Here is a 24,063-nt window from a genome sequence, read left to right on the forward strand (position 1 = left end):
TTTTTCTCAGCCTCTGTTTAAAGTTTCTATCTTTAAAATGGGCATACTAAGACTACCCACTTTCCCCAATGGCTTGTAGTGAGGATCAAATGAGATAATACAGGGACGGTACTTTGCAAACCTTAAAGTACTGTATGTATGGGTGAGCTCTTATTCATTTCTACTCTCTCCTATTCCTCTGCGCCCTTTTCCTAATCTGTCCCATCTAAGTTTCAGCTCCAACTGTCCCTTCCCACCCCCACCCCTATTTCCTTTTCTGAAGACCTCGAAGTTGATGTGAGAGAAGCATTATATTTCTTTTTTTTTTGTTCCCCACCTAAATGCCACATAGAATGAATGAGTATCTAGATTAGAGAAGCTTTTCTAGGAAAAAAAGTTTCCTCTATCTGGGAAATGAATTTCGAATCCATTTTGGGGTTTCATGGTATAACGAATTTACTCTAGATTCCCCAGATGGTTTTTGAGTTTGAAGCAGGAGACTCTCCTCCACTGCCTTCTCCTCCTTTATCAGTTATAGTCATCTGGATCTTGTAGCAACAGATGCTTCTGGTCTTCTACTTACTGTCCTCACGAGTGCCCTGTCATTTTGTGTCACATTTATCTATCTTCCTAATCCCTTTCTCCCATTGTCTGGTGCCTTCTTTCTTAAAGTCATCAAGAAGCACCAATTCCTGGTCAGCAGTTTATGACAACTACCACCCATGCTTCACAGAGAGTCTAGGGAATTGCATTATTTGGTGTTTATCGGAAAAAAAAAAAACTACCTGCTCTTTCTTGCAAATATGGGCAATCCCCGTGTTCATTTCATTTATTTCATCTGTGTCTGATTCTTTTGGACTCCATTTGGGGTTTTCTTGGCAGAGATCCTAGAGCGGTTTGCCATTTCCTTCTTCAGCTCACGAGGAAACCGAGGCAAACAGAGTTAAGCGATTTTCCAGGGTCACAGTGAGGCTGGACTTGAACTCACAAACAGAAGTCTTCCTGAATCCAGGCCCAGTGCTCTAGTCACTGCACCACCTAGCTGCCCTTATTTTTATACCAATTGTTTATTCATTGCAGCTGGTTTAAAAAAAAAAAAGAACCTTTAGAAAAGTTTAAGAAGACTATATACTTGTCTCAGGGATGGGGAAAGAATAGGAGAGAAGTTATGAACTATTCTTAAGATCATAGTTTCAGAGATGGAAGGGACCTTAGATATTAATTAGGGGTGGGGAACCCGTGGCCTCGAGGCCACATGTGGCCCTCTAGGTCCTCAAGTGCGGCCCTTTGACTGAATCCAAACTTCATAAATCCCTACTAGTTCCGCAAAGTTAGGAGTCAGTCAAAGAGCCACACTTGAGGACCTAGAGGGCCACATGGACCTATCTGTTCTGTGAAGTTTGGATTCAGTCAAACATCCTACCCTGCTAGAACCCATGTCCAAGCTAGAACTGCCACCAGTGGCTTGGAGCCAGAAGAATTTTCATTTCACTGGAAAATAAGGATGGGAAGAGCTTGGGTCTACTGTTAGGGTTGCGGCAGTGAAGACAGTTGTTTGAAATCCCAAGATGCAATTATGAATGCATTTTTTCATACATAAATATGTTATATATAGTGGTTAGATAATACAGCATTACTAAAGTGTAATACTATGCTTCAGGCATATTATGGGTTAAATAAGCTGTTGAGGTCTGAACTGGGAATCTAACAACAATTAATAACATGGAATCTTTAGGAAAATGCATTCTACATTCCAAACAAACCAACTAAGAAGAAAACCTCAGAGTTATCACTGGGCCTTTCTTACCTAGTTTTGAAGTTTTACCAATTCTAGCAGAAATCTCTCATATCTTTCCTTCATTTCCATTTCCACCATATAACTGTAGTTTAAGTCCTCATTGCCTCCTGTTTGGCCTACTGCAATAGTCTTAACTGGTCTTCTTATCTCTGGTTTCTTGTCTCTCCAATCTATCCTATGGGCAGGATTTGGCTTCCTAATGTATAGTTCTGATAACACTCCTCTACTCAAAAAGCTGCAATTAACTCTCCATTATCTTCTGAATAAAGTCCCAAAACTCAAGCCTAATACTGTAGGCCCACTATGATCTAACACCAACCTTCTCTTTGAACTTGTCTTCCACTATACCCCACTGGCATCCTTCATTTTAGGCAATCTGGACTACATTTTGTTCCTAAAATATTCCTTGTCCTTTCTTGGCTCTATAAATTTTATCATGGTATTTCCTTCAATTTCAGTGTCCTTCCCGAGTCTCCATCTGTCAAAACCTAACCATTTTTCAGGACCCATCTCAAATATCAATTCTTCCATGAAGCTGAGTATGATATTCCCTAGTCAAGAGTGATTTTTCCTTCTTGGAATTCCTGCAGCACTTTGTACTTCTCCCATATTACTTGTAACATTTTATATTTTCTTTATTTTGTCTTGTACATGTTTTATATCCTCTAATTATATTATAAGCTACTTGAAAGCAAGGCCTTTATTTGTGTATCTTTGCTTCATTCATGACATTTAGTGACAGTGCAAATATCTGTTGAATGAATTAATGTACACAACTTATTTGTGAATTGGGTACTGCCTACATTGAACTGAACACAGTTCCATTAACAAACACTTTACAGATGTTAACAGATGATATCCTACCATATTGTGAAGTTATATTGAAGGCATATATGTGTATACTAACCTGGCACTTAATCATTCAAACACACACACGTATATATGTATATATATACACACACACATATACATTTATGTGTGTGTATGTCTGTGTATCTATACATACACACACACATATATGTGTGTGTATATATATATGTATACGCACACACACACACACATATATATATACACACACACACATATATATATATATATGCCTTCTCATCATTAGAATTGGGGTCATTCACATTCCATCCTCATCAGGTATACCATGGAAAATTTTTATATACATGTGTGTTGCACAATGAAAAAAGGTAGAGACATATTGTATAATGAAAGTGTCTTCAAATATTAGCAGTAGTGAGCTCTAAAATGACAGAAATATAAATATTTTATATATTTCTCTAATATTCCTTTCTCCAACTCCATCAAACTATGAAAGATGACAATTGTTATTTGTCTCTTTTTGGCTATTGTGAAGGATTCCTTTGGGAAGTCAAAGGGACAACAGGTCAAACACATACATCCTGACTTTTAGCTTATATGCAGAACATTTCTTTTAAAATCTTCCAATTAAAGAGAATGTTATCCATTGAATGTTATATGAAAAGTCCAAATTGTTGTATTTGAGGAGAAGAACTGTCTAAAAGCAAAGTATATAACGCAGTGTGGGGTGGTGAGTATCCTCATGATTGGAAAAAACACACTTCAACATAATTATGGACTGAATTTTTCATTAGTTGTTAAATATATGATGAACTTAATTGATAGAACATCACTGAGTATCAGCAAAAAATAGGTAGGTAAAGTTGGTATACTTAAGTAACTTTCAAAGAAGAATGAATATATCATACTCAGGTATAAAACATGTGTAAGTATACTCAGACCTTGATGTTATTAAATTAATTTAAATAAAATTAAGACTGTGCAATATGATAACATATCAATGCATTTTATCTGCAGAGAAGAAACTTTACTGAAATTTTTTTTTTTGGTTTCTAACAATGCTTCTTCTTAAGGTTTTTGCCCCTTCTACTCTTTTTCTGTCTTTAGTCCTTCAGATTTTAAATTTCAAAATGATTGCCACAAACAAATCATCATGTATTAAATATTGTTGGAGTTAACACTGGGAAACCAGCTCAAATTAATTCAGCCTCACACCAATGGTATCTTGACTCCATAGCAGGCTAGAAATGCAAAATTTACTTGTGTGGCTCTTCAGATGACTAAATTTACCAGAGTATTTCCCACTGCCTACCAGCAGAATCTATTCAATTATTATTATTACTAATAGTCATATTACTAAGAAATAATTTATCCGTGTAAATGAAAGTTCTTATTGTTGTTCAGTTATTTTTCAATCTTGTCTGACTCTTCATGACTCCATTTGGGGTTTTCTCGGCAAAGATACTGCAGTGGTTTGCCATTTCCTTCTCCAGCTCATTTTACGGATGAGGAAACTAAGGCAAACAAGGGTAAGTGACTTGTCCAAGGTCACACAGCTAGTAAGTGTCTGAGGCCAGATTTGAATTCATGAAAATGAGTCTTCCTGACTCCAGGCCCGGCACTCTAGCCACTGGGCCACCTAGCTGCCCCTTCACATGAAAGTTCTAGCTTACAACTAAAGCATCTGAAGCTAAGAAATGGATGTTAGCTATGCAAGGAAGATAGGGGACTTGTGGTTTTAATTATGTGTTAAAATTTAATACAAGCAATAGCTGGAGTTAAAATATGATTTCTCTCCATTTTAAGTTAAAATTCTAACATTCACATTGCTCTGGCGCATCTTACAATAGCATTTACCTGCTGCAGTGACTGTATTAACTCAGACAATTCATATTAGTAGGTAAAGTAAATATGATAGTGGGAAAATTTTAAGTTGATTTTAGATGTTGACTCAAAATCATATCTTTTTTTCTGAAAGAAAGGTACAGGCTTTAAACATGAAGAAATTATTCAGGAGGAAAAAGCCTAATCTTAGGGAGAAAAGGTGAATTCATAGGACCTCCCATAAAATACAGGTCACTTGAGATTTTAATAGGAATGTTGTTGTTTAGTTGTTTTTCAGTAGTGTCCGACTTTTCATGATCCCATTTGGGATTTTCTTAACAAATATAGTGGAGTGGTTTGCTATTTTCTTCTCCAGCTCATTTTAAGATGAGGAAACTGTGGCAAAAAGGATTATGTCACACAGCTAGTAAATGTCTGAGGCAAGATTAGAATTCAGGGGGCAGCTAGGTGGCGCAGTAGATAGAGCATCGGCCCCTTAAGCCAGGAGGACTGGAGTTCAAATCTGGCCTCAGACCAAACACTTGACACTTACTAGCTGTGTGACCCTGGGCAAGTCACTTAACCCCAATTGCCTAAAAAAAAAAAAACAAAAAAAAAAAACCAAACCAAAAAAAAGATTAGAATTCAGGAAGATGAGTCTTCCTGACTTCAGGCCCAATACTTTATCCACCCATGCCACCTAACTGTGCCTTACTGGAAATGAACAGTTGCAAATTTAGCACAGTAAAGACAGAAGGCCCAAGTTATGATGAGGGAGAATTCTCATGTAAAATGCAAATACTCAGAGAACTTAACAGTTATCTCAAAAGGCTACATCAGATTTAGAGAAGTCCTTGTGGGTAAGTGATACATAACCACACACAAGGAAAATTTGTACTTTCCTTGTTTGTACTACAATGACAGATGTACAGTTGTTGAAGTAAAAATGTCTGGCTCACTAACCGGGATCTGGAGGTACCGGAGAAAAAAGTCTTTAGTAGGTTAATCATATTCAAGTTTTGTGAATCATAAGATATTTACTGTTTAGTTGGCAGAGTGGTGAGGTTTGGCTTCACAGTGAATAACTGCAAATGTGACCTCTTGCTTAGTGACAAGCACAGTAAAGGAACACAAATAGAGCCTGCAAGTGAAGCATTTCACATTGGAGGCAAAACAATCACTCAGCATCTAAGTGCATTCTTCACATCTGGCCAACGCAGAAAGCTGAAAACAACTGAGGACGCCTTTTACTCCCAAGAAATGGAAGGGAATAGGAATTGGCTTCAGCCCATGCCAACACCATGCTGTTCACATGAGCATGAACAGGTCAAGATAATTAAACAAGAAGGTGGTGTGACACAAAGAAAGACGCTCTGAGGTGCTTACTGCAAAGGGGGTGCAAGCAGTATTGTGAAACTGGCTCAGTCACAAGACAACTGCTCAAATGACGCTAATGGATAACTCGTAAAATGGTGTCATAGTGGTTAGAGCACTCAATTTGGAGCCAGGAAGACCTGGGGTCAAATCTTGCTTTAAACACTTACTATATAACCCTGGGTAAGTCACTCCCTGTGTCTCAGTTTCCTGATTTTTAATATGAGGGGATTTGGACTTGATGCCTTCTAAAGCCTTTTTAGATATAAATCTATGATCCTTTGATCCTGTAACAATATGGTGCCTTTTGTACCCAAAGGTAATGCTACTGACTCACTATCCACAGGGAATATGTTGAGGCAAGGCTTATAGCTTTCTGTTGATTTACATACATTTTTACATAATGCCATGCATTTGCAAAATAGCTGGCTACAGTTTGGGTCCAGGTGACCTGAAAAATAGTGGAGTCAAATGTCTCAGTTGAAGATCAAACCCAGAGACCTGGACTTCATTAATATCATCTCCTAACTTGCTTTTTTAACTAGAGCAAACACACAAAAAGCCAAGAGTGAGTAAGACTTTAAGGATCACTTCCTGTCTTTTAGTTTTGATAAATTGTCAAAACTTGGTTTGAAAAGGAGTGTGAGGGAGCAATGATGGACATAAGAACTATATGCTTCTAAATCTGTATAAGGGAAATTGCTAGGAAACTGGAAAAATGCAAATGTTCTAGTGCCTTTTGAAAATCAAACTGTAACTGCAAAGAACCCCAGGTTGGTAGCTGCCAAAGAGCCTGTAGCAAGAAATGCTTGGGTGAAGATTTCTATTTTTCATTCTCTCTGCTTTATTTTCAATGCTAGTTGTTAAAGAGATAAAGTTGATAAAAAAGATAAGGAGTTGACAAGATAAAGGTAACTGAAAATTCCAGGTAAAGGCAATGGATGCAGAGGAAAAGGATGTCTGTCAAATTGAGTTACCTACAGAATGCCCTTTGCAAACTCACTGTTTAGAGTTTTCTTGAATTGTTAGGTTGCATGTCATCTAGAAGAATGAAAGAGTAGGGGGAAGAGCCCCAAAGATAGTCACAACAGTATCGTTAAAACTAAATGCATTTCAGAAGCCTGAGAACTCACTAGTCTGAGAAAGGTGTCAGATGTTTGTGTCCATGTTCTCCATGATGAACAATGAAGATAAGATAAATGGGGGAGATGTACTGAGCTACTCTCACGGTAATAACTGAAATCATACCATGATCAACACTAAATACATCTTGGCATAGATGTGGCTATGATGACACCATTTCAGACCTGCTCAGTCACCTCAGTAAATAAAAAGACCTGGAATGTCTCTCCTCAAAGGGGCATAACAGCTTTAATCCCCAGCTCTCTTTTTTCCCAAAAAAGAAAGGTTCAGACTACTTGAAGCCATTTGTTTTTTACAAATGAACATTCAGAGCATCTCTCTCACTGAGAATGTCTCAGAAATCACCATCCGGGTCTACCAGGAGGCCTTTGTTGGTCACATCAAGCAAGCTGCGTAAAACCAGAGACTTGATACCAAAAAGAGAATCTAGAAAGCCGGCCAGAATTGGAAAAAAATACACCTGCTACACATAGGTACAAAGGTGTGAAATCATATGAAATAACTGTGTTAAAGGAAGAAAGAAGGGAGTAAGTGTGCTGAAGGTTCAGGACTGGTTGGATGTTTAATAGGAATTTCATTAAAACCACAGAAGTCCTCCATCCCCACTGAGACATCCTGCCAAAGCATTTTTAGTAACTGAGTAGAATGACTAATGATAGTTTAGCCAGTGAACTACAGCAGTTAGGGATTTAGTGTGCACATACTGACCGTGAATTGCTGTGAAGCTGATTTACATACAGCTTTATGAGAGAATGCTCATCAGCCACAGGACTGGCTGCACTCACACCCTCAAGTAACCTGAATGATTCAAACAATGAGACCTCATTAAAATTGTCCATCGACACAGCCCAGCCCCAGTCAGAGCAGAAAGACATTGAGTGGACACAGCTTTATTAGACAGGACCCTTGGCAACAGACACCAGAGGCAAACCAAGGCTGCCACAGGATGTGGTATAATCATTTAAAACAACTCTGGGGTTCTAAGGAAACATTCCAAAGAACCTGAAAAAGGAAACAAGTTAAAACAATTGCCACCATTTTGAATTACTGGGCACCGGGCACCCTGGAGGACCCAGAGCAGCTCAGAGTATCCTAGGAATATTTTAGGGTGGAGGAAGTCATGTTATCCATCTAGATGCATCCACCATAAGCACCGTCCAAGCTGAAATGATATAAAATGACCTGAAATAAGGATGGAGTCAGCCTCTGGTTGAGCATTTGCAGAATGCACTGTTTCTTAGAGAAAGTATAGCAAAGATCAAATGAAGACCCCAATATATTTCTGAACATTAACTGGAATCTTCCCAGACTATAATGAAAAAACAAGTCTCTGCATTGTCCTCTGACTGGGTCTGACAATTCATAACTTCATTTTTGAAGAAGCAATTGAATTGGCTGATGGTTCTGGGGTAATAGTCAAGGTAAATATTTTGTTTCTCTGTTGAATGAGCTAGTATAATTCCTGTAACATTCCTATGTTAGGATTCTTCATGTCTATCACTGAAACACTGCCATATTCCTTTAATTACAAGGATAAGGAATGCCATTATTGCTGGTCACTCCTGATATATGTATGAGGACAGGAATGGATCAGCAAGAAGAATAGTAGCAAGTAGTATTTTTCTGTCTTCAAGCCCTCATTAGTAAATACTGAAACACTAGATTAAAGTCAGTAGCTCAGAAACAAGCTTAGCTCTACAGTGAAAGGGTTTGTGATTATTTTGTGGTATGTGTGATCACTGTAACTTTTTTTTAAGAGTTATTTGGGATTGTGTGGGAAATTCCTTACTTCTATTTTCTTTATCTTTGCTTTTGCTTTCCTATTAGACTGTGCTCTTTGTACTTAAAACAACAAATTTTCATACCACAATTTGGTGTTTTTGATATTTTTGTTGATAAAATAGCATAGGGTTCCTCTTGACATTTCTAATGTGTAACCATCTCAGAGGTATTAATTATTCCTGCCCTAAGATCATGAGGAAATTAATACATGGAAGATAAAACAAACTTCCACCCATTTTTCTTGTTTTTACCCATTAAACTGCCATGGAAACGACACCCCCCAGCTATTGATTCAATCCCTTGCTCTGGATACAGTAACATTTGCCAAGAAGGATGTTTTTGTCAGCTGATGCTTTTGGTGATGAGACTTTTTTGGACCATGCACAACAAATCAAAGTATCTCCAAAACCCTGTGCAATTCTTTGGCTCTTATGAACTTCTTTAACTGCAGTCCAGATATCAGAAAGGGCAATTTAGCTAGGGTTTTCACTTTACATTCTCTCCAACAGAAGTAGTGTATATTAGAAGTGGGATTTGAACAAATTTACCATGGATAGGATGTAAACTTGGACTTCTCGAAATAATATTAAATCAATGAGTCAACTGCTTTCCTTAAATGTATAATGAATGAAATTAAGATCAGTTACATTTCCAAATTAGCTTTCAACCAGTATTTACACTAAATGGTTCAAAGTAGAATATTTTTCCCGCCAGAGACTCAAGATTCATTTACCAAGGAGGTGACATTTTATAATAGCATTTGAACTTACCTTCTGGTTATGAAAGGACTTCCTGAGGAGGGAACAGAGTGGGAGAAGAGTGTGTCATTCATGCTGGTTACAGGTCTGGGAGGCCTACAATAAAGAAAAGTCTTAATAAAATAACCACCCCCTTTCATCTCTTTCACTGGGGATAAAAAAGGGTCATGGTTCTCTCCTGCCCAGTATAAACTGATTGCACCCAAAGTTTGATATTTTCCAATTGACTTCCATAGTACTTTTATATGAAAGAGGCTAATATTCTTCTATGAATGCAAAAACTCAAGGAGTTTTTTGACCCCAGGAGAAAAATGAAAGAAATCCTTCATCAATATGCATGCTATTTTCACTTTTGCCTCTTAGAGCTTTGTATACTACATTCCTCTAACTTCTCCCAGTGGAGAAAATACTGACATAGAACTATCTATGATCATGGCTATTGAAAAAACGGGAGAGGGTTTTGCTAACTGTTGGTTATAATCCTTCTCCACTTGGAAGGAGAAGCATGACTTAAGAGAACTGAGCAAGTTTTGTTAATTATTCCTGCCCAGGCCTTAAAGTAGGTAATGTCTTGTTATAGAAAGAACCCTGGAATTTGGAACCAAATGACTGAATCTCATCTCTACTACCTACTGCCTGGGTGACCTTGGGCAAGTCATGTCTCAGTTTTCTCATCTGAAAAATGAAAGGTCTGAACTAGGATGACCTTCCAGTTCTATCTGTTATCCTGTGAACTTATACTGTGGGCTTTATTCTCACCTTAGTTCTTCAGGTCATGATGACAGCCCTCTCCTATAGATTGTTATTCCACTCTTTGAGCACCCCGCCCCTTTTCCTCATCTTGTCATACTAGAGTTTGAGGCATCCTTAAAACTTAAGACTTGTCCAAAATGAGTAATCACTCTACTAGCATTTATTAATCACCTACTATGTGCCAGTCACTATGGTAGATGCTTGGGGTATATAGACAAAAATGAAACAGCTCCTACCCTCAAGGAGCTTACATTCTATCATTGGGAGATGGGTTCCAATAATGTTGGGAAATAATGGAGTCTAATGCTTTTTTCATATTTAATATGTGCTTCTTCTGAAAACAACATTTTGTCTCAAAACTTTTCATAGCAGATTTACATAGTTAATACACAGGGAGAATTCATAAATGACACTCCAGTGAGGTCCAATGCTTTTTAAAGGACATTTCTGGGATAGTTCTGTGATTTCATCAATGTAGGTAATTGTCCTGCAACTTACAGTTTTGGGAAGTTGTCTGGGACAGTGAGAAAGTGATTTTTCCAGTGTAATTCAAAAGTGAGACTTGAACCTAAGGTCTGGCTCTCTATGCAGCAAATCACACTGCCTCTCAAAGCACTAAATATTAATCAAGAGGGTTCACACCTTGTTTTTGCCCCACCTGACTATTACACTTCACTGAATGCTCTTTTATATCCCTTTCACCTCTGATGTCCAGGCACTCAATTAAGAGCACTTTTTGATTTTGCTAAGAATATTTTTGATTAGTAAGATTAGTTTTTGGTTTTACTTTGTATTGAATATTAGATAATCCTTGGTTACAGCTGAAGTCGGTAAAGTATTTCCTTGTATGGAGAGGAAAGAAGGGTAAGACACCACTACATGAGAGAATAACTGTTGTTTCACTGGAATTCCAGACTTTAACTTTACAGTACAGAATACTCTGCTATCATTTGCCAGTCATTAGAGGTACCAATAAAGATATATTTGTATGAGTCTGGCAAAAAGTGAAATTTATAATGAGTCTTCTAATTTTTAAGTTAGGGAAGCATTATTACTGGCTATGCTTTCTGATCCTTCTGTGATAAGAATTTGCCCTAGTGGCACAAAGGTGACCTTGTTTATCACAATGAAGGAATATGGATACAACCAATAGTCTGCAGGGTTTGCAGATGTGTGTGTGTGTTTGTGTGTGTGTACACACACACTATCAACATAAATGCAACCAAATGCTACTTCTTTCCAATAATTGACGCAAAATTCAATCTAAACAGCTTGAGAGTCTTAAGGATTTTGAGAAGTTGGTATTGTACAAAGACTTTAGGGTCAGAAAATCTGGGTTTGAATCTCAACTCTGCTTTTAACAACATGTATGAACTTGGACAAGTTGTTTAATGTTTCTGAGTCTCAGTTTTCTCATCTATTGGTTGTTTGCTGTCCTTCATTCCTGAAGAGGACCAAAATGGCATCACTATGTTAGAGTCAAGTTACAATGTGTCCAACTGTGGCTGATCAAACTAATATGATCTTGGAACGCTCTACCACAAGTCAGGTACAAACAGTCAGTGTGAACATCTCTAAATTTGTACATCTTGTGTTTCTTTTGAGCTACTTCAGTTCTGTGACCACTCCAGAAAAACAAATCCAGCTCTGATCTCAGTAAGCTGGCCTTCATTTGGCATAAAAATGAAGAGAATGTACTATATGACTAAGGTAGCCTTTCTAGCTCTAAATACAATGAAAATGATACTTTATTTCATTTGCTTCAGGATAATTTAAAGTTGTGAAAATTATCTTCATGTTCTGCTTTGTTAATTTGTGACACACTGTCAAAAGTGAGCAACACTAGCTATTCATGTTTAAAAGGAGTTCTAACTTGGAATCTACCCTGGGGATACAGGATCTATAAGCTAAAAGGAGATAATCAGTCTATAAATTCTCATGCTCTCCATATTTTATTTCTGCTTTCATATTCTGGTTTGTATTAAATTTATGTTTTATAAATCCCTAGTAGACTGTGAGCTCCCTGAGGAGAGAAGCTGTATCTTTCTCATCAATGTCTTCCTTCAGCATCCAGTATAGTCTTTTACATTTAGGAGGCAACCAATAAATGTTGTTGAACTGAATTATGAAAATTTCCACTGTGGACTGTCAAAAGCCAAGTTCAAAATGAGATGCGTGGAACCAAAGAAATGCTTCCATCCTTTGTAACCATCTAAAAAAAGAAATTTTAAAAAAAGTCTAAATTTGGGAGAAAAGCATCCCTAGGAAAAATGAAAATGTAAAAATTCATGTACTTCTCTATGCCCTTTGTTTTTCCACGGGCAAGTAAGAACAAAGTGGAACACTAATGCCTTTTTCCACTGTCTATAAGTCAGAATAAGCTCATCATAAGTATCAAAATAGGATGACTGGCCATGGAATCAAATATTGTTCATGCCTTTCCCCAAATAGCATGTTAGAGCCCAGAGGAATCTTGAGGATAATCTCTGGTCCAAACTAGACATTTCATGGTGGAGGGAACTGAGAGAGGTTAAATAATTTGATTAAAGTCACATGACTAGTAAGTGTTAGAGGACCTGACTAGACACTCTGCCTTCTTTGAACAACACCACATTGCTTTTATTAAATAATATAGTCCTTTCTTGTTAAATAAAACAATCATTCCACTGAGTAAGGTACCCTGAGGATTTTAAACCAATCTCATGATGCCCAGAGAAGCAATGTCAAAAGATGGGACCAACCACCTAAGTCTGTGCTAATACACTACAATGATTTATTTATGGATGTGGAAATTATAGGTTAAGACTCCTATAAAGCCAATATTTCACTTCATAATCACATGTTTCATAGCCATTTATATTTATAATTATAAGCCTTTAAAAAAAGTATACTGGATTCTAACAAAATACTTACCAAGTATCTCTTTGGCAGCAAAAATAAAATATAATAGAGAACATTAATTATTCTGACATTTAAGAACAATATAGCATCTAGGTGAAAATCATAACTCCTTTGCTGTTTGGCTCCTGAAAACTATTTAAATATTGCTAAGTGAGGGTAGATAAGTGGTAAGTGGATAAGACCATTAAATGCCCTGTGCTTGAAAAGAGCAGGAAAGGAGGAAAAAGAGAGAAGCGATTTTTTTCTATGTTGATTTGCTTATCTGTCACTTGTCCCTGTGAAAAAAAAATAACAATAATTCTCTCATTTAAAGTAATATTTTCTGTTTAAATATTATTTTATATTATTCTCTGATGATATGATATCTTTACTTGGATCTAATATGCAGTTACAAAAATTTCAGATTGCTAGGGTCTACAGTATCACATTCATTTGTCAAAATTCACATAAAAAATTGGCACTAAGATTTTTAGGACGTTATAAAAGTCTATCCAACCAATTTACTAAATATTGATCAAGCCGAAGCTACATCTATAGCTGAAATTTACATCTGTTCCTCCCAGTGATTTTCTATTTTTAAAAATATGAGAATGGATCTCGACGAAGACTAGAACCAAATTCGATTTCTAAGTCATAAATCATTATTGGGATGAAAAGGTAAAGGGAATGGATGATATCTGACAGCTATTTCTAAATTCCCAGGTATCACAATATCCTGAATGTTATAAGATGGAGCAGGAATAGATTTGATTGCCTTTAGAAATGTATGTAATCAGTGAGGTAGATAAGATAAATAAATGTTTTTGCCTATATACATTACATAAATAACTGAGAATTGCATTTCTATATTTATTTTTGCCTAAAAAAGTACTTTTATAATAAATGTAAATATTGACTAGCTCTATACATATGCTCAACTAAGAGATTAAACAGATTAATAAATCATTCCAGGAGATGGTTATCATATGTCTATGATAATTTGATACAGTTAAAAAGATATATTTTAAAATTGAAAATCATGCATGAGAGCAACAAAAAAATTATGCTGGTTTATTTGGTCAATGTAACAGTATTTGGGGGAAGAAATATACAGAAGTGTAAAACTGGAGAAAGCATTCCATACTGATACAAACTCAAAAACCCTGTAAACCTTTAAAGTAATCATTAAATTCCTGTAATAATGGATATATTTCTCATGATGTTGCTTAATCCATATTACTTTAAAATAAACATAAGAAAAAACACTGCAAAATGTATTATCAAGGGACATGTATAGTTTTCCTAAGTCAATATGAGTAACTAATATAGTTGGCCATGTTTTCCCTGTGATTTAATAGATGTTTTATTATGAATCACAAACAATATTCTGTACTCTGTCACGGACTCACTGGGAGGACAGATTATACTGGAAAATAGATAGCATCTTCCTCATAGCTACTCACTTCAAATTATTTTTAGGATGTGGCAGTAATTCAGTTCTAATGCAAAGCTGATAGAGCAAGAACTTTCTTATCCATTTCCTATCTATCTTCATTGTGCCAAGCAGAACTGAATGAGGTACCAGACTGCTGAAATATGTGAACTTCTACAGGAGAGATGCATCCTTCTTAAAAGAACCAATGTCTGTCGGATTCAGAAGTAGAGCTCAGTTAGTACGGGGCAACCTCCATTACATTTTTGGTCATTCTCTAGCAGCTTACTGATTTTCATTAATTAGACAGGGTCGAGATGAGGACAGTCTAGAGTTTTTTAATGACCTTAGGACTTCTGGGAGTTTAGAGCTGAGAATCAGCATGTATGAGGTGGTTTTCCCCAAGCAGAGGGAAAACTACTCAGCATGGGCCTATCATTAGCACTTGGGGATGATCCATAAATTTATAATAAGACAAAGCAAAGATAACCATATTCTATAGTATAGGATTTTAAGAATATTAAATGAGTCAGCTTCACAGATACCTAACTCTTACCAGCAGCTAAATAACTATGACCATGTTAATAATGGGGACTACTAACTATATCTCTTATTGAATACAGTTATTTCTCAACTCTCAGCAGAAAGCAGAAATTGCTCACAACCAGAATACTGCACTAAGCATTTGTGTGCTGTTTTAGACAGGTGATCAGAGTAAATAAGATAAGTTCTTTGGAAAAAAAGATATTTTTATTTGTTCATTTTTTGAGAGAGCCTACAGTATGATCTCTTTGACTGACTGCCAGAGTAATTTTCTTTGGTTTGCGTATTGTCAATTGTTAATGTAGCTAGCTAGGTGGCTCAGTAGATAAAGTGCTGGGCCTGGAGTCAGAAGGACTTATGTTCCTGAGTTCAAATATGGCCTCAGACATTTACTAGCTGTATGACCTTGGGCAAGTCACTTAACTCTCTTTGCCTCAGTTTCTTTATCTGTAAAATGAGCTGGAGAAGGAAATGGCAAACCATTCCAGTTTCTCTGCCAAGAAAACCTCAAATGGGGTCATAAAGAGTTGGACGTGGCTGAAAAATGTAGTTAGCTTTGGATGGGAGCCTTGTTTTTGAGTTTGCTCAAGAAAATATCATCAATCATTCGGCACTAGTCAGCTCTGAAATGAGATGGTATTTTAGGGACAGTGAATTACCAATTATGAGGCTTTCAGAGAAGGATATAATCTTATTTGATAAGGCAGGGCAGCTGTACCAGAGCAAAAAGTTTCAGGGACATGGGGGAGGATTTTAATGTAGGAAATAGTAAGCCCCTGCAGCAGAAATACAGCCATCCACTTGTGCTTGGGCACAAGGCAGAAAGGATGAGGATTCTTAGCTGACCGTCATGATGTCCTCTCCTAGGCTCAGTTATATAGCCGGGGGTATAATAACTTTCAGATGTGATGACAGTTTAGTGTTGATTTTTTTTTGAAGTGAGGAGTTCCTGGTGTAGAAACTCCCTCCACTGATATAGTCTCTCAGGTTAATTTATACAGTAGTTTTGGAGAATTGCCTGGGGACACTGAAAAGTTGAATGATTTACCCAGAGTCACATAGTTACTATATGTCAGAGTCAGTATAGTACGATTCAGGTCTTCCTGGATCCAAGGTCAGCCCTCTATTCATTATGCAACACTACTACATTTAACTTCTGGCTATTGAGAGAAATGAAAAAGAAGGTTGGGGGAGGAATAGACAGCTCATTTTCTGAGTTTGTAGCATCTTGGAGGTGAATATACTTAAAACCAAAAAACAAATAAATGAATCCATTTTCTCCTTATTATTAGCTGATGTAAATTCTACTAGTACTTACATGTTAAAATATCAAATGGTATAATTTCCTCAATATCAGAAGTCTCATCTAACTTGTCAATTTCTGGAAGCCTTCTATATTTAAGATGGTTGAACCAGCTTTTTATAATTAATTCACTGTTTGGTCAAGGGAAAAGAGAATGTTCTCTTTGCTGTGGCATTTCTTAAAATGGCCTTTCATTTAAAATTTTACATTTGAAATCTGAACTCTGGTAAACACATATATACTTCCCTTAGAACCAATATAAGTACATGACATGATGGCCAAGAACCTAAGAACATGATCAGTGGCCCCGTGGCCTGCATGTACTTACACGATGTGAGCCAGGTTTAGTGGTTTTTCAGGCTGATCAGGAAACATGGGGTGCAAAGGTTCACGGCTGGAAGCACAACTCAGAGACTTGCTTAGCGCATTTGTTAACTTCTTAGCAGGTGACTTCTAGGAGGGACAAGCAAGACACAGGTAAGGTAGACAGGCACAAGGAATAATTTTGATATCACACATGAAACATCCCTCCAAGGCAATCTTCTGGGAGTGTGGGGGAGGAAGGGATGAGAATGGGTATATGGGATGGACTAGGCCTGGTGTGAGGAATCTCCCAGGAGGGGGTTTCCTCTACCAATGCAGATTGAGACTCTTTCTGCAACTTAGAGTCTTAAGACATTACCTGGGGTCACTGAGAAGTTAAATGACTTGTCCAGGGCCACACAGCCAGTATATGACAGAGGTAGAACTCGAACCCAGGTCTTTTTGACTCTGAAACCAGTTCTCAATCCACTAAATCAGTAACCAATAATCTATCAATATGCCATCAGAAACCCTTAACTTGAACTGTCCTTTTCTGCAAGAAACCATTTACCGTTGTACCTCTTGTTTTCTTTTATACATTGACACCTAAACTGAAAATTTTACTATAAAAACCTAGCATTCCCTTATTATTTAAAAGCCAAAATAATATATCCATTTGTATGCCAATCCTTTCTCTTTCTCCTCCTCCTTCTCCTCCTCCTCCTTTTTCCTGCTCCTCCCTCTCTTCCTCCCCCACCTCCTTCCCCTTTTCTTCTTCCTTCTCCTCCTTCTCCTCCATTGTAACCCTTTACCAACCAGGCTGTACTAGTCATCAGAGAACAATAATAAAGGTGCTCTACTTACTTAGAGACAAAAGGAGTAAAAGAAGAAATGGGGAGATGTTATTGAATACTTCCTGAAACATGACATTGAGAAAGCAGTCTATATCACTTAGGATACTAGAATTTTTAACTGTATCTTAAAGCAAAGTGGCTAAATTCCTATGATGTATAACTTGGATCACATTACTCCTATGATCAAAACTCTTCTATTGCTCTCTATTACATAGCAAATAAAGTCCAAAATCCTTAACCTAGAATTCAGTTGCCTACGATCTCCCTTACTTGCCCTTTCACATCCTACTTGCCTGTTGTGTCTTATATTTCAGCCCAACATGACTATTACTGCTCTGGGGACTTCTCTTGGTCTTTCCTGCCTCTGTGCCTTTGGACATGCCATCCTCTTTGTTTGAACTGTATCCTTCCCTTCTTCTTCTGCTCCCTCCATCATCTGCTTCTTTTCTATCATTCAAGCTCAGTTCAGGTGGATCTTCCTCCATAAATCCTTCTCTGACTTTTCCAAATGGAAGTAATTTCACACACCTTGGAAATCTCTTAGCATTTCAAACATCTCATTCACATCAAACTTAATTTTGTAAAAAATTCATTTTATACAATCTCTTTTTGTAAGCTTCTTTTCCATTCACGTTTGTCGACCACACAGTTCCTAGTTCAATGACTTAAACATAGACCTTGTTTAATAAATAGCTATTTAAAAAAATACTACAAAGAGTTTTCTGGGATGTCTTCTCACAGTCCTGTTACCCATTCCCTAACATCATTGCCCCTACCATTATCCAAAAAGTTTAAAAAATGTTGTTTAAATCCCAGAGGTCACTGATTCTAATTTTCTTTTTGGGTAGTCTGATTATATTCTCTAAAGACAGTGCCATCCTATGTGACTTTATAGTCCAAAATATTTCAGAAAAATAAAGACTATTCCTGAGAACTAAATTTCCTTTTCCAAAGTCAGTTTTAAATGATATTCAAAATGAGAATATAGTTATTATCAAAGGGGAAATTTACATATAAATAAATATTTTCCCAATACAACAAAACCTCCAGGGTACTGGATATACAAAATATGAAAGTGGTTATTTCTTAAAAACAGATGATATGCCTCGGCCTAAAACTCTTTCCTTCCACAAATCTGCCTATTGAAACTCATTTCCTTCACGGCTGCCTCCTTAATGGAACTTTGTTGGATCCCCTAGGAGAGAGTGATCTTTTTCTCCTCAAATTTTCTTAGAATAGTTTTTGTTAATCTCCCCTTTGCCCTTATATTCTGCCATAGATCACACTTATCTTGGTACGTGTTATGTCCCTCTGCTCTCTCTCAATAGATTTAAGTTTCTGGAGGGTAGAGACTTGTGTCTCTTTCTATGTTTGATTTTTCCTTGGGTGCCTTGTACATAGTATGCTTTTAAAAACCTCACAGAGTGAGGGCAGCTAGGTGGTGCATTGGATACAGCACCGGCCCTGAAGTCAGAAGGACCTGTGTTCAAATCCGACCTCAGACCAAACACTTGACCCTTACTAGCTGTGTGACCCTGGGCAAGTCACTTAATCCCAACTGCCTAAAAACAAAAACCAAAAAAAACCTCACAGAGCATTTTGATTTATACCTAAGGAACTTATACATTATTGGGTTATCTATATTACCTGTGTATATATCTTATGGGAAGAAGGCAATAAGCTAAGGGAAATTAAACTCAGTAAGGGCAAGGACTTTTTTTCTCAGAGTTTTGCCGATTGCTGTTCAGTCATCTCCAACTCTTCATGACTGCGGATTCTATCACGCCAATACCGTTCCTGAGGTTTTCTTGGCAAAGATACTGAAATGGTTTGCCATTTCCTTCTCCAGTTGATTGAGGCAAATGGAAGTTAAGTGACTTGCCCAAGGTCACAAAGCTAGTGAGTGTCTGAGACCAGATTTGAACTCAGGTTTTCCTGACTCCAGGCCCAGTGCTCTATTTACTGAGCCACCTAGCTACCTGATAGTAGCTACTTAATAAATATTTGGTAATTTAATTGAATGGAAAACTTTCCCTCCCATAGATTCTGAAAAACAAGTGCATTAAAAATTTGGATAGAGTCTGCTCATCATTTTTGTGGTACGCCAAAACCAAGTAGAAACAATGAGAGGATGGCACAGTTCTGCCAGTACCCCAAAGAATCACTAAAATGTAAACTCAGTAGAAGTGGTAAACAATGAGTGATCTAATGTTAAACATTCCTCTGCCTCCTTTTTATTTTGTTTTAGTTTTGTTATTTGTTTAGTATTGTTATTTAGGCTTCATATTCTGAGTAAGTTTATAATGGGTTTTTTTCTTTAGGATCAATTAATTTATCTCTGGGTCACCATAATTTGAACTTAAATTTGTTTAGCTTTGGAGGGGCTTGGTTGCAAGTGCCATGTATTTTTCTCATGTGAGAAGCGTGACTGGAGGAGTCGATGGGATTGCCTTCCTAAAAAAATAAAAAATAAAAAAAAATAATCCAGTGAGCAATGCTCTAATGGAAGATGGAGACAACTGAGCATTCTCATTATGACTGCTTTTTGAATGTAACTGTTGGGGATGATAAGATATAGCAGCAGACAGCAAATCGCTTGAGTGAGAAACCAAGATAGTGCCATTTCTCAAAGACTCACTGCCACCTGCTTCCTGTGACAAGCATATCAGCTAGGCAGCTAGCTATTCATGTGGAACTTTGTTTGGCTAAACTGGTTTACTTGACTCGACACTAAAAGATTAGTTACTCACATATACATAATAAAAAACCAAAAATAAATAAATAAATAAATATCCCAGAAAAATAAATGGATTAAAAGGAATGCTTCTATTCAAACCAGATACCCACACTGCTTTTCTTCATGTTACAACATATATATATACATATATATATACACACACATACATATATGAATTATAGAAAATAAGAAAAAAAAACTAACAATCATTTTATGCAAGTCCAGTAGAAATCTAAAACACAATCAAATTTAAACACCCTCAATGTCCCATGAAAATAGAATTCTTCTCCGAGTCTCTCCTGCTGTTCTGTTGGCATCCAGCACAGCATGAAAATGATGGAAATTCACATCTAGACTCCAAGGAGCAAGATTGTTCAAAACTTTCTATTTATCATCTCTCAGAAACCTACAGCAGAGTCGGGAAAGGATCTCTACTTACCTCCAATGAGAAGGAGGAAGCACACCAAATTTCACCCCTTGAAACAAAAAGTAAGTCTGACCCCCAATGCTAACACCACTCTTGATGTTCCTTCTCACTCTGGGGAGACTCCAACATTCTACAGTGAGCGATGCCTGAACCTTGCCTTACCCATGACGTGTACTCCTTCATTTGGTGCTGGTTGCTATGGGAACCACTGGCATGTCCCCTCCAGAAGCAGTCCTGACAGAGCTGGTAATTGTGACACTGCTGGCATCGATAGCGAAATCCCATCATGCTCTCACTGTGGCAATAGGAACACTCAACAGGGTGGAAGACTGAGGGGAAGATGAATTAAAAGAAAAAGAAAATAAAAATGAATAATGTTAAAGATAAAACTACTAAAAGCCACTGAATTCTTCCACTGTCAACCCTAATTTTTAGCATTCTATTTGACATTCAGTTCTAGTTGAAAATAGCATTAGACAGATTTCAGAAACTTGAGGTACCCCTTTCAAATAGGGTAGGAGGGAAACAGGTGGGGGTATTCTTTTTTGAAAATAAACGAACAAAAAAAAAAACCCTCTGGAATGCCAGTCCCTCTCCTCTTCCATGTCACACTACAAGAATATAAATGACCCAGGGTAGTTTACTCCCACCAAAGACTGCTTTCTGTCTCTAAGAGGTTTATACAGTTCTTTGAAAATCTCAGAAACACATTTAATAGAAACAATTGAACTCTCAGAGAGTGCAGGAAATAGCAAACAGTTAAGAACTTGTGCATAATGAGAGGGACAAAGATTGGGGAGAGTTGAGAGAGGTAAACAGAAAGAAAAGAGAAAAATGAGAGACAGATGTAATGGACACAGAAAGGAATGAACTAGAGGAAACAAAGTAGTAAAGGGGAAGGGAGAGAGGAAGGAAGAAAGGAAGGAAAGAAGGAAAAGAAGAATGAGAAGGAAAGGGAGGGAAGGAAGAAGAGATGAAGAAAGAAATGAAGGAAGGAAGGAAAGGAGGGATGGAAAGGAAAAGGAGGGAGAGAAGAAGGGATGAAGGAAGGAAGGAAGGGATAAAGGGAGGAAGAATGGGAAAGAAAGAAAGAAGATTTTAAGCACTAACTAGTACAAATGTACTGTGCTAAATTCTGGGTATATAAATAGAAAAGCAAGACAGTCTCTCTGACATTCTAACAGGGGACATAGCACACAAAGGGTTTCAGGTGCAAGTTAGATGAAAAGGCTCTGTGCCTTTCCTTAAGGTACATTGGCAAAACACATAGGAATATATCTTATTTAATGTCAATTATACTGATAAAATAATATATTTCTAGTGTATAACCATTTGCCAGTGCCACAGACTCTTATGGCAAGAAGAAGAAGATAGAATAAGAGGAGAAACGAATTATTGTTCTAAAACTGAAGCAATTGTCCATGTCTATTGAGAATCATGATTTTGGACAGGACAGCCAATGAAGAGCCATGTGGATTTTCCTTTTCTGGCCATAGCTGGATGGACTCCATGGAAATACTTAAAGTCTTTGAAAACAAGTTGAATTGAACCAAATCAAGAAATATATCTTGCTTTAGCAGCAGGCAACGTCCATTTCAAACTGGGTGGGGTTAGGTGATAGTATTTGGGATCAATAATTAATTTAAAATCATTAAATATTCCCATTTCATGGGAATATGTTGAATTGCCAAAAAAAAAGAGAGAGAAAAGAAGAAAAAAGAAAAGAAAAGATTAGAAAGCCCATGCTTTTGAGGAAATTACTCTCTAATAGAGTGGTCAGGAAGAGAAGCAGAAATTATAAAGTGCAAATGATATAACAGCTATTTCCCAAAAGATAAACGATCAAAGGATTTGAACAAATAATTCTCAAAAGAACTTCAAAGTATTTACAACTACATGAAAAAATGATTCAGATGACTAAAAATAAGAGAAATGCAAATCAAAACAACTCTAAGGTTTTGCCTTACACCTGAAAATTGGCAAAAATGACAAAAAACTGGCAAGAGTCAGTGTTAGAGGGGTTGTGAAAATGCATTATTGCATTGTTGGTGGAACTGTGAAATGGCATGACCATTTTGGAAAGCAATTTGTAATTATGCAAATAAAGTGACTAAAATGTCCATACCCTTTGAAACAGAGACTTCATTACTGGTATTATACCCCAACAAAGCCATTGCAGCACTTTTTGTTATAGCTAAGAATTAGAAACAAAGTAGATGCCATCAACTGGAGGATAGTACAATAAATTATGGCATATGAATATAATAGAATATTACTGTGCTGTAAGAAATGACATGTGTAATAAATACAGAGACGCTTGGAAAGATCTGCATGAACTGATAGAGAATGAAGTAAGCAGAGTCAAGAAACAATATAACTCTCTCTCTCTCTCTGTGTATATATATATATATGTGTGTGTATATATAAAACTACAACAGTGTAAATGGAAAGAACAACACATCAAAAAAATCAAAAGTGAATGTAAGAAAATTATAATGATCAAGTAGGACTCAAATGAATAAATATAAGAGAATAACCCCAACCCACTCCTTTGGAGGGGTGGGAAGTCCACCTGTGTTAGACATTGCACGTGTTTTCAGATGTCTAATCAGTTGTAAAGACTTTCTTCCCTCTCTAAAAAATACTCTTTGTTATATGGGATGTTTCTGTGGGAGGGGAAGAGGATACTTTAGATAACTCTGATGATGTAAGAAACAAACCACATGAATAATACCTATTTTAAAATGTACCAGAAAATAACAAAACCCAGTAGAGATATAAGCTACCACTCTGGTATCCTCCACGAATACAACACTCCGTCTCTTCTGTAAGGAGTCGGGAACTCCAGATCTAGAAAACATTTGCTAATAGATATTAACTGCTAATATACTGGCATGTGATCTGCCCAGGAAGGAATATACAATGAGAACAAGTATATATGGAGGAAATACCTATAATGAATTTAAAGGCAAGTTTTTTAGCCTTACCAGTCTACGTACTTCTACTGCCTGCAGAAAAACCTTTTTAAACATCTGTTACAAAAGTCTAATGTATTCATTAAGTATGATTTTAGAAGTTTGGATTTTCCAACTCCAGTCTCTTTCAGAAAGCAATCTCTATCAAAAGCCAATCTACAAATGTTGGAGCTATAAATGTATTGCAGCTAGCTACAGGAAATGTTTAAAAATTAAATGTTAGCATTTTATGTAAATCATAAATCAATACCAAATGACAAGTGATAAAGCTGTTACTCTGAAAAAAAGGTAAGGAAAATTACGTTTCTTTTTAACTGAAAATGAACAATTTAGAGGGTTAATGCTTATGTGTACACATACCATATGATAA

The 24,063-nt window shown here is 36.9% G+C and overlaps 1 protein-coding gene across 16 annotated transcripts in view; it reads right to left on the reverse strand.

Moving 5' to 3' along the window:
* The window catches only part of DTNA (dystrobrevin alpha), a 473,738-nt gene that overhangs the window by 81,238 nt on the left and 368,437 nt on the right, over positions 1-24,063 (reverse strand). For 14 of the 16 annotated variants that reach the window (XM_027846916.1, XM_027846914.1, XM_027846923.1 and 11 more), the window contains 3 exons: positions 20,881-21,047; positions 16,726-16,850; positions 9,499-9,582 (listed from right to left, as the gene is read on the reverse strand). In XM_027846916.1, coding sequence (XP_027702717.1) covers positions 9,499-9,582; positions 16,726-16,850; positions 20,881-21,047 — 376 coding nt within the window. Of the gene's footprint in view, positions 1-7,654; positions 7,745-7,830; positions 8,109-9,498; positions 9,583-16,725; positions 16,851-20,880; positions 21,048-24,063 lie in introns of those variants that run through there. The other 2 variants (XM_027846927.1, XM_027846926.1) reach the window with 2 other exon arrangements.

Source organism: Vombatus ursinus, unplaced genomic scaffold (genome assembly GCF_900497805.2).
Source record: "Vombatus ursinus unplaced genomic scaffold, bare-nosed wombat genome assembly UNPS02015255.1, whole genome shotgun sequence".
Lineage (NCBI taxonomy): Eukaryota > Metazoa > Chordata > Mammalia > Diprotodontia > Vombatidae > Vombatus > Vombatus ursinus.